Source organism: Lepus europaeus, chromosome 6, assembly GCF_033115175.1.
Source record: "Lepus europaeus isolate LE1 chromosome 6, mLepTim1.pri, whole genome shotgun sequence".
Taxonomy (NCBI): domain Eukaryota; kingdom Metazoa; phylum Chordata; class Mammalia; order Lagomorpha; family Leporidae; genus Lepus; species Lepus europaeus.
In genome coordinates, this window is record NC_084832.1 from 61,667,784 (window position 1) to 61,679,862 (window position 12,079).

The following is a 12,079-nucleotide window of genomic DNA, read 5'->3' on the forward strand; positions in this document are numbered from 1 at the left end:
TTTAAAATTTCACTATTATTAAATATGAGATTTGCTGTAGGATTTTGATTTTGCCTATTAATGTTAAAGAATTTCACTCCTTCCTGGTTTGCAAAGAGATGTTATTGTGAACAAAAGTTGAATTTTGTAAAATGTGTTTTCTGTATGTTTTGAGATAGCCATGGGAGTTTTCTGAAATCTTACATATGTGGCTTAGTCTACTAAAAAAAGTTTACTCTTTCAAGTGCTGAAATATAGTCATTTAAAAAACTTAAAATCAATCTGTTAGATTAAAAACTTATAAATGGTCAGTGTATTTTAGTCTCTTCTACGTGACTTAGATTGTAATGTGGGACATCATTTATCCCTCACATCTAATGCTAATTCTTGACCACAAATTGTTCAAGGTATGAGCTATATCTTAATCACATTTTAATTTCCCAGAGGATCAAGCACAGTGCCTTGCAAATAACAGGCTCTCAATAAAGAACTAGACTAAAGAGGGCTACTATTTCTACTAAATAGCTTTGGTTTTTTTGTATGTCATGAATTATGTTATCCTCCAGCCTCATTGCCTCATTATTATATTGGTAGCAGTTGTAACTTTGGAGAATTACAGAAAATTAAATAGCTGAGTTTTGTGGGGTTTTTTTTGTGTGTATTTAAGTTTTATTCAATCATCACTATTTGAGTGCCAGCTAAATGCCAAGCTAACAATAATGCAGAATGAATGTGAAGAGTCAACAACCTTATAGCCTAGTTAGGAAGAAATAAGATCTATATATGAATTATTCTAATGCAAGACAGAAAGTGATCACTAGGAATTTAGAGGAAAAAGAAGAGATTAGACAGATGTTTGAGACTTGATAGCTCTTTTATGAAGTACCTGACTATGGTCCATGGATGGGAACCATGATTTGACTATTCAAAGAATTTATTTCCTGATTTTTAAGCTATATTTCACATTGTTGAGGTGTTGAATAAATAGTCTATGAATAAATATTTTATAAGTTGGTCTTCAAGAAATTGGGATTTTTAAATTTTATTGTGCAAATCCCAAAAAGTGATTTCCACTTGAACGTGAGAATTCAGATTCCATAGAATGGTATACAGGTCCCTTTGTGATCTGCCCTATTTATTTGCCTTATCCCTCAACCCCCTTCCCACCATATTGGGCCACACATGTGGCCCTTGGTAGCATCATGCATTCTGGCTTCAGGATTTTATTCATTCTTTGCTTCACACATAATTTCTTTTAACTCTGTCTTCTGCATAGGTAATGAAAATTTGTCCTTTCACATTCTATTCAACTATTTCCTTCCCCTGGGAAGTCTTCCCTAAACTTATTCCCTCTACATTTTCCTTTAGAGTTTATATCATATTTACATTCTCCCCACAATTTTGTCTATTTTCAATATCCAACCAGTCTTTTTGTTGACAGAGGCTGTATTTCCAGTGTCTAGCACAACTCTTGGCACATAGTAGACATTTATAATTTATTTGCAAAATTACTGTTTGTTGAATAGTTAACAGTGATATATAAAAAGACCTGGAAAGTTGCCATCAGTCTGACAGTTGCTGGTTGCAAATTCTTTTGCAAGTATCTGTGTGTGCTCTTTGACTATTCATTTATGTACAGTTAGAAGAGGGAGCCTGCCAAATGGGGTGGGCGTGTGCACATTTGGCTGTCTCGGCAGCTGATACCAAATGTTGGACATGACTATTTCCATTTGTCATTTTCATCCCCCACCCTGCCTCCACCCTAAAATTATGTTAGGAACAGTTTCTTATCTCCTTAGGTATTTTTGTCAACAGAGGCTCAAGCAAAACATGACTACTTTTCAGATTTCATAATACTTTATGACTCTGTGAAATTCTTGTAACTTCTTTTGCATATATGAGATTATCGTACATGGTGTGATGACTCTAGGCTTATTCTCATTATATACTATTTCTTTGCAATACATTCAATGCCCTCAGTATCTACTCACAGAATATTGACAAGAACTACAGTAGTGTGGCCCTCTCAGCATTTGATCTGATCCTTACGATAAACAGCATTGTCATATTTCTTAAAATTTTATTTATTTGAAAAATAGAGTTACAGAGAGAGGTAGAGACAGAGAGAGAGAGAGAGATCTTCCAATTTTGGTTCACTCCCCAAATGACCACAATGGCTGGAGCTGAGCTGATCTGAAGCCAGGATCCAGGAGCTTCTTCCTGGTCTCCCACATGGGGGCAGGGGCCCAAGAACTTGGACCATACTCTTCTGCTTCTCCAGGTACATTAACAGGGAGCTGGATTGGAAGTGTAGCAACTAGGACTAGAACCTGCGCCCATACAGAATGCTGGTGCTGCAGGTCAGGGCTTTAACCTGCTGTGCCACAGCAGTATTTGTTTTTCAGCGTTAAAGTCTATGTTTAAAACCTCAACATAGGAGCACATTTATCTAGCCTTATTGCTGATTGTTGTGACATATGAGATTGTCATAGCAATAGTATCAAGATAAAATTCTTTACTTAGAATTGAATAACATCGTTAGGTTTCATTACTGATTTTGTGCTTCAACCATGTTCATTTGCTTGATCTGATAGTCCCACTCTATTTTTGTGTGTCATTTTGACAAATTTTCTTCTTAACTTTGCTTATATCCTAATATATGGGCTTTGGTTAAGTCTTTGTCTCTTCAGCTACTCCATATTGGGTTTTCCAAGTAAAGAGTGGAGTTATATACTTAAGAGAATATCTATGCATGATACAAAGTAGATAGCTTTTTGTTAGTGATGGTTTCAAGTCAGTGGAAGCACTTTTGTTGTCTGCATTGTTTCTTGTGCCTTAGTTAAATAGCACCAGCAGCTAATCAATTTGTTATGTTACCTCTGTGCACATGAATGTGGGTACAGCATCAAAAATTCACTATGACTCCAAATTGACAGAGTAGAGGAACAGAGTTAAAAGTGTACAAGGAGATCTAGGAACCATGAAATTTCATGGCTGCAAATAATGGTCTAATGCTAAATTATTTCCTTAAGTGGATCCAAATCAAAATTCTGTAACAATTGTTTGTTAGTTTTATCATTCTTGACTTTATAAGTTTTGTTCTTGAATCAATATTCATCATTTTTATGCTAATATCTTAAAAAGGACATGCAGAATTATATTAAACTGGGGCTTAAAATAGAGCAGTGGAATTATAGGATTGTTTTTAGGCAAGTAACTTTGTCCTTTTGAGATTCTAATTGTTTGAAGAAATTTGGTTTCCTAATGTTTTAGTGTCTGTTCTGTCCTGTCTAATTTTTTTGTGACTTTTTCTTGTGGATTGTTAGGAATGGCTTTTTATATGAAATATAAGCTACCTGTTGCAGGCTAACATATAATTTTATAAATGACCTGATTCAGAGATAACCTGAACTTGTAATATACACGGCTAGCAACATCATAATTTTTCATGGCAAAGTTGTGTTATAACCTTTTCTGAATTTTTATTTTTATTTCTTATTTGTTTATTATTTTTTCAAACAAATTGTCAGTTGCCTGAGTTGGCTGTTTTGCAAGCCTGAGTTTAGGTACAGGTTTTAATTTATTTACTTATGCTCATTTTATTTGAAGGGCAGAAAGAGAGAGAGAGAGAGAGAGGGAGGTATCTTGCATCTGCTGGTTTAATCCCCAAATGCCTGCAACAGCTCGAGCCAGGTAGAAACCAGGAGCCATGAAATCCATCCAGATCTCTGATATGGCTGGCAGGGATCCATTTACTTGAGTCATCATCTGCTGCTTCTCAGGGTACGTGCATTAGCAGGAAGCTGAATCAGAAGTGGAGCTGAGATTTGAACCAGCCACTCATATAGAATACAGGCAACACAAGTGGTGTCTTTCTTAAATTTTTATTTATTTATTTGAAAAGCAGAGTTGCAGAGAGAGAAAGATCTTCCATTCACTGGTTCACTTTCCAAAGGGCTGCAATGGCCGGAGCTAGGCCAATCCAAAGCCAGGAGCTAGGAGCCAGGAGCTTCTTCCTGGTCTCCCACATGAGTGCAGGGACCCAAGCACTTGGGCCATCTTCTGCTGTTTTCCCAGGCACATTAGCAGGGGGTAGGATCAGAAGTGGAGGAGCTGGGACTTGAACGGGCGCTTATGTGGGATTCTGGCACCTCAGGCGCCGGCCCCGCAAGAGGTGTCTTAACTGCTACCTCCAAACACCCTCCCCGCTTCTGAATTTTTAAATGTTAGAAGAAGCTGTCTCCAGAAGTTATGCTTATAAAATAGAAATTATGGAGTGTATCATTGCTGGAGACATGGTTAGTAGGTAGAGTACTCAAAGTCAGAAGTACACAGAACTCTCCCTATGCCCTAGCCCAAGAGGCATTGTGATGAGTCCTTGTACCACCGCTTAATTGTTCCTTGGTTGATTTTGAGCAGAGATCTAAGTCCTTGGATCTTTATGTCGTCATTTATTAAAATGATAATCCTTAAGGTTTTTCCAGTCTGCAGCCTTCTACAATTCTGCCTGGAGGTACATTGACTTTCCTTATCATCTTTTAGGACCCAGATGATGTGGTACCAGTTGGCCAGAGAAGAGCCTGGTGTTGGTGCATGTGCTTTGGACTAGCATTCATGCTTGCTGGGGTCATCCTAGGAGGGGCATACCTGTACAAATACTTTGCACTTCAAGTAAGTAGAAAAATTCTTTTTCTCTTTGACTTTTTTAGTCTTTCCTTCAGGTGTATTAGAAAATTGTTCCTAACTTGATGGTAAACATGCATTCTTTGTCAGTGGCCTTTAATAAAGACAGAGTAGTGGCCCTATTTTAAAGCTGTGTTTAAAGTCTCCTGTTCATGCTTGCTGAGCCCATTGGACATATAATCACTGAAAGTAGAATAATGTTGCTTGGCAGTCTTGCTGACTAAGGGACTTAGTTTGGATGACTTTTCAAAACTGACCAGCCTTCATTCTCCTACCATAATTAATGGCTAACAGGTGTGGCATCGTCAGTTGCCAGCGGATACAATACATTAGCCACAAATGTAGACTGCCACTTGATAGCCAGTTTGGCTTCCCCCACAATAGCCTTTTGGTCTCTGGCTCAGAGCATGCTGGCACCACATCTCTCTGCCTCCTTCCCTGTCACTGGTATCTCTATAAAGAATCAGGTGAATTCAGCAGTGAGATTGAGATTGAGTGATTTAGGATGAAAGCTGCTTGCAATTTAAATGTTTAATAGTAATCCCAGTAGATTAAGATAGAGATGTTTATTTCAGTTAATCCTGATCTATGACCTATGTTTTGTGAGAGATGTGGTTAACCACCCTTTAAAGAATCTTGGTTGGGGGTGATTACTCTCAAGATTTTATGACTACTTAAAGTGTTTACATATCAAAAGTTGGGGAAACAGTTGACAACTAAATACATTAAAATTTCAATAGCTAATTTTGAAACAGTTTACGAGAGGATGTTTAAATTTCATGTTCATTGCCTATATTCAGGATAATGGTATGTTGCTAGATATTACTGAAATACTAGTCATATTTTTAAATATAATTTTTCATGAAGATTTGCAGTAATCCAATATTTTCTAATTGTGATGGAGTCTAGGGAAAAATTAGAATTACCTCTATAAATGTGGAAATTGCAGAAAAATAACACCTCTTTGGTAAGAGAAATATCATTTAATCAGTGAACCACATAAAAATATTTTAAATGTGTTCTGTCTGAACCATACTACTTTCAAAATAGATTCTGTTAAAGAAAAATACGTATAGGTAGAAGGGGGCTTGGGTTTTCTACAGATTTACTTGCCACCAGAAGGATAATCACTTTTAAATCCTATTTTTATCTACCTCAGAAAGTAAAGAGGAAATCAGCTACTGCTTTTTCTTAAAACAATACTTCAAAACCTGATCTTAAAGAATGTGCTAACTCTATAATTAAACTGTCTGACTTGTCATCTAAAAGTAAGAGTTTGCAAGCAAAATGCTACTTAGATAGAGATGGCAGATTAAGTAATGCTTACATTTAAAAGCCTGTCTCTCTCAATTGCTGAAATGAATGTTGGAATTCTCTGTAGCCAGATGACGTGTATTACTGTGGAATCAAGTACATCAAGGATGATGTCATCTTAAATGAGCCTTCTGCAGATGCCCCAGCCGCTCGCTACCAGACAATTGAAGAGAATATTAAGATCTTTGAGGAGGATGAAGTTGAGTTCATCAGTGTACCTGTCCCGGAGTTTGCAGACAGTGATCCTGCCAACATTGTTCATGACTTCAACAAGGTGAGTCGTGGATCCAGGGTTATAGGCTTTCTGTAGTCTTAATTTCAATCTCTGCTAAATGTTCTGTTTAGTTTTTACTTTAAAATGGACAAGATAAACTGTCAACAGTGACTCAGCCTTCGTCATCTTACTAGTCCTGTCCTTGCCTTACTTATTCTTTTGTTTTTTAGATTTTATTTATTTATTTGAAAGGCAGAGTTAGACAGAAAGAGAGATTAGAGGTCTTCCATCTCTTGGTTCACTCCCCAACTAGATGCAACAGCCAGGGTAAGCCAGATCAAAGCCCAGAGCCAGGAACCTCATCCAAGTCTTCCATTCAGGTGCAGGGGCCCAAGTACTTGGGCCATATTCTGCTGCTTTGTCAGGCTCATGAGCAGGGAGCTGGATTATAAGTGGAGAAGCTGGAATTTAAAGCACTGCCCATATGGGATGCCCGCATCGCAGGTGGCAACTTCACCCGCTACACCATGACACCAGCCCTGCCTTGTCTATTGTGAAAGCCTACCTCATGCCATTCTGCCATTGCTCAAAAGTTGCTGTTATGTCTTATAGGTACCCACATTTTCTTAAATAACAAATAATTTGTGTTCTGATTTCTTTATAGCAGTTAAACTTTGTCACTTTTGAACATTTTTACACAATGCAGAGAAGCTGGAGTACCCTAAATCCTCTACCTAGTTCCAGAATTTTGCCATACTTGCTTCATCTCTTTTCCCCTTATTGAACACATCATCCCTGAATATTTAAGCTGTGTATTTTCCCATATAACTTCTGTATCACTGTCACATCTAAGAAAATTAACTTGATAACACAGTGTTATTTAATATCTAATTTATATTTAAATTTCCATAGCAGCTTTTGTCCTAATGATTTTTAATTTTTTTCAAACCAGGATTCAGAGATTCAGGAGTTATGTGCTACCTGTGTTTTTTTTTTTTTGTTTTTTGTTTTTTTTTATTTTTGACAGGCAGAGTGGACAGTGAGAGAGAGACAGAGAGAAAGGTCTTCCTTTTGCCGTTGGTTCACCCTCCAATGGCCGCCGCGGTAGCGCGCTGCGGCCGGCGCACCGCGCTGTTCCGATGGCAGGAGCCAGGTGCTTCTCCTGGTCTCCCGTGGGGTGCAGAGCCCAAACACTTGGGCCATCCTCCACTGCACTCCCTGGCCACAGCAGAGAGCTGGCCTGGAAGAGGGGCAACCGGGACAGGATCAGTGCCCCGACCGGGACTAGAACCCGGTGTGCCGGCGCCGCAAGGCGGAGGATTAGCCTGTTGAGCCACGGCGCCGGCCTGCTACCTGTGTTTTTTATGCCTCTGTATAAGCCCGCCACATGTCACTGAAGTTAGTTTTACAAACATTTCATGTGTGGTAAATACATTTGATGAATTTTAAAATAGTTGAAAATTACTTACGTTAAGATAATAAACATTTTCAAGGCAAATAATAATAATAGGTAATAAATCTTTAGGAAAGAGTTAAACAAAACCATGTAACCATCCTAGGCAGTGGTCTTTTTTGGTTTTTTTTCAACTGAAGTTTCTCATTGGAACCATAGAACAAAATCATTTAAATAACTTTTTCCATTGCCTAAGGCTGGTACGAGAAGTTTAATCTTTATACATGATGGATAGATGCCTTGGAGGGCAATTGGGATTATGAGTAGGGGCACTAAATCTTTTCATCAGGTGCTAGGTATTTGAAGTTAATTTTAATATATTTTGTTATTACTATAGAAACAAACTCCTCTCATATTCCTATTTCCATCCCTGTCCCATCAAATTCTTGATTTGTTGAAATGTATATGATTTACAAAGCCTAAACTAACCCATTTTAATGGTACAGATTATTCTTGAAAATCCAATTGCTACCTGTCTACAAATAGTAATGCGCAGATATGTATCTCTCTCTTCCCAGAAACTCACGGCCTACTTAGATCTTAACCTGGATAAGTGCTATGTGATCCCTCTGAACACTTCCATTGTCATGCCACCCAGAAACCTGTTGGAGTTACTTATTAACATCAAGGTATAAACATGCTGAGTTCTATTACAGTGTCTTGGAATTCCGTGTTGAAACATTATCCCTAAAAGAGTCCAAATTTCCAAAGTATTAGTAACCATATTACAAAGAAAAGCTAAGACTAATGATTTTTGTTTCTTTCTTTTCTTTCTTAATGTTTTATGTTTTAAAGTTAAATTACAGTTTCTTAAACTATGATTGTTTTCTTAATTTGCTGAAAACTAAACATTAGCTAACTACTTAATTCTTATGCTATGGATAATATGTAAACAAACAGGCATGATGGTATTCCAACAAAAAACTGTATAAAAACAGGTGGTGGGTAGGAGTTTGTCAATCTGTTAGGATTTTGCCTGTTTTTCTAGTCTGTTCAAGGTATGTCTTAAGATATTCATGTATATTTTCTTGTCTAAATGTAGGCTGGAACCTATTTGCCTCAGTCATACCTGCTTCATGAGCACATGGTTATTACTGATCGCATTGAAAACATCGATCACCTGGGTTTCTTTATTTATCGACTGTGTCATGACAAGGAAACTTATAAACTGCAACGCAGAGACACTATTAAAGGTAATAAAGTGTTGACAGAAAAGTTCATCCCGCTACTTTTATATAGAGCTAGATTTAGAGGAAACCTAGTCGTCTTTACCAAATATGCTTGTCACGGTGAAAAAAGAAAATTATATTGTGTCATTACATAATATTTCTATAGAACCATCCCAATTCTAAGTCCACTCCTTTTAGAAGAGTCAAGAGGCCCATGTGAAATGCGATTGTCTTGAAATTCTTGTGCCTCCCTTTCCACGTAGCTGTTAGTCCAACTTCCCTTTGGCTCAGACATACCAAAAGGGTTCTTCTGTTTTAATATTTATTTATTTTTATCTACTTGAAAGAGCAAGAGAGAGACAGAGACAAAGATAACAATCTTCTGTCTGCTGGTTTATTCCACAAATTCCCATAACACCTGGGGTTGGTCCAAGCTGAAGCTGGGAGCCTGCAACTCCACAACTCCATCCAGGTCTCCTGTGTGGGTGACAAGGATCCAAGTACTTAGGCCATCATCCACTGGACCCAAGGTGCATTAGCAGAAAGCTGGATTGCAAGTGGAGTAGCTGGGGCTCAAACCAGAAGTCTGATATGGGATGCCTGCTCCTACAAAGATTCCTTTTTTTTTTTTTTTTTTTTTTAAGATTTATTTATTTATTTGGAAGGCAGAGAGAGCTTCTACCCACTGATTGATTCCTTAAATGGCTGCAACAGGCTTAAGCTAGGAGCCTTCAACTTGATCGAGGGTAGCAGGGCCCCAGGTATCTGGGCCATCTTCTGCTTTCCCAGGCATGTTAGCAGGGAGCTGGATAGGATGTGGAGCAGCCGGGACTTGAACTGGCATGCATAATGAGATGCCAGTGCCTCAGGTAGCTTTGCCCATTAGCCACAGCGCCAACCCTCCTTATAAAGGTTCTTAATAGCCTGAGAGTCTTGCGACCAGCTCTTCAACTGTATTCTCAGTGTCTGGATTCTGAGCAGGCTCTTTCCCTTTTGGATCATGTTGGGGAATAATCAGTTCAGGTTAATAAGAAATTTGGGTGACAACCTAAGAGCATTGACAAAACTAATGTAACTTTGCCAAATCATTTTCATACCTAAAAAATAAAGACAATAGCATCTCCCTATTTCCTTTTTTTTTATAATTTTTGGCAGGCAGAGTGGACAGTGAGAGAGAGACAGAGAGAAAGGTCTTCCTTTTTGCCGTTGGTTCACCCTCCAATGGCCGCCATGACCGGCACGCTGCGGCCAGCATACTGCGCTGATCCGAAGGCAGGAGCCAGGTGCTTCTCCTGGTCTCCCATGGGGTGCAGGGCCCAAGCACTTGGACCAATCTCCACTGCACTCCCAGGCCATAGCAGAGGGCCGGCCTGGAAGAGGGGCAACCGGGACAGAATCCGGTGCCCCGGCCGGGACTAGAACCCGGTGTGCCAGCGCCGCAAGGTGGAGGATTAGCCTGTTGAGCCACGGCACCAGCCGCCCCTATTTCCTTTTATGATCATTGTAAAAATAAAATGAAAGTAAACGTGACAGAAGTATAGAAAGTGAGACATACCATTTGAATACACTGGTATGATTTCTTTGGAATTGTGTCACGCAGTAAAAGTATTTTTTTCTCTTTTTACTATAGGCACTTTAAGTAATACTTTTAGCTAAGGCTAATGAGTCATAAAAGCTACTGCTTAATTTCTTAGATTTTAAAGTTATCTCAGCTCATAACTCTTAAGTCAGAGTTACACATACATTGAAATTTGCCATTTTAGTGGGCAATTGTGAATTTCCACAAAGACACACATGGTCATGCAAACACACCACAGTCAAAGTGAACAACACTTTCAGTCCCTAACAGTTCATAAATTTGTGAGTAATCTGCATGTAATATTGTTGCTATGATCTATTTTAAGACACTTAGTTCAGAAATTCAGTCTATATATATTCATGGAATATAGGATGAGATACTTCTATACATCTGTGAGGATTAAGGTGAATAATTACTAAATGAAAACCAAAGATTTAACAACTTTTCCTTCCCTAACAGGTATTCAGAAACGTGAAGTCAGTGATTGTGTCACAATTCGGCATTTTGAAAACAAATTTGCCGTGGAAACTTTAATTTGTTCTTGAACAGTCAAGAAAACCATTAATGGAGAAAACTTTAATACCACAGCATAACCCCACCCTTTGTATTTTGTGCAGTGATTATTTTTTAAAATCTTCTTTCATGTAAGTAGCAACCAGGGCTTCACTATCTTTCATCTCATTTGACTTCAATTAAAACCATTACCTTTAAAAAATCTTTTCTTCTTTCCAAGTGTGGTGTCTTTTATATTTGAATTAGTAGTTGTATGAAGTCATAGATAATAGCACACTTCACCGTAGATCTTAGGTGTTAGGAAGAATTAAAATTTCTTTAAATCATTTATCTGGATTTTTGTTTTAATTATGCATCCTCAAGAGGAGGGGTTATCTAAAGAGTAATCACACATATGCATACGTAAAATGGACCACAGTGACTTACCGGCATTTGTTAGTAGCCCTGCTACCTGGTTTATTAGAGCATTTGAGCACACATCTTAGTTTTCCTTGAATTAAAATGTGCAGGATTTTCAGTGTTGCATTTAACTATCTAGAGTATGATTTCCACCTTGCTGTTTTAATATCCGCGGCATCTGCTGTAATAATATTTTAGAAAATGTTTGGAATATAAAAAATTACTTGTGTAACTAATTTGTATAACCCATATATGTGCAATGGAATATAAATATCACAAACTTGTTTGACTAGACTGTGTGTTGTTTTTCCCATGTAATAAAGCCAAAGAATCATTTGGTTCTTCATATCTTAAGATAATCCACATAAAAGGGAAGAAACTATTTTTTTAAAATCCAGTTCTCTTAGTAAAATCATAGATTTACAAAAAAAATTTTAAAAACTACTTAAAAATAACTAAATCAGATTCTTAATACATACCATTAAAGTAACACTTAAAACTCAACTTTGAATGATGCTGTTTAATATAAAATGCTTTTCTGTTTAGTAGAGGAGCTATATTATTAAAGCCTAACTTTTTTCCCAAGGAGCATAAAATACTATGAACACCCAGCACATCCACCCCAGTTCAGACCTGGTGCGATTTGCTTTATAGTGGTGATTTTTACATTTCTCAAGTTGCTTCCTTTCTGAGATCATTCAGAACCCACAATTTGGAACACTAAGAAGTGATTCACTAAAAATTTAAGACAAAAATAGCTCATTTCTGACTTCAGA

The 12,079-nt window shown here is 37.8% G+C and overlaps 1 protein-coding gene across 1 annotated transcript in view; it reads left to right on the plus strand.

Moving 5' to 3' along the window:
• Positions 1-11,597, plus strand: part of ITM2B (integral membrane protein 2B) — a 28,669-nt gene extending 17,072 nt beyond the window's left edge. The window contains exons 2-6 of the mRNA XM_062194186.1: positions 4,522-4,650; positions 6,044-6,250; positions 8,162-8,272; positions 8,686-8,836; positions 10,851-11,597. Coding sequence (XP_062050170.1) covers positions 4,522-4,650; positions 6,044-6,250; positions 8,162-8,272; positions 8,686-8,836; positions 10,851-10,936 — 684 coding nt within the window. The 3' untranslated portion in view covers positions 10,937-11,597. The remainder of the gene's footprint in view (positions 1-4,521; positions 4,651-6,043; positions 6,251-8,161; positions 8,273-8,685; positions 8,837-10,850) is intronic.
• Positions 11,598-12,079: the final 482 nt, after the last annotated feature.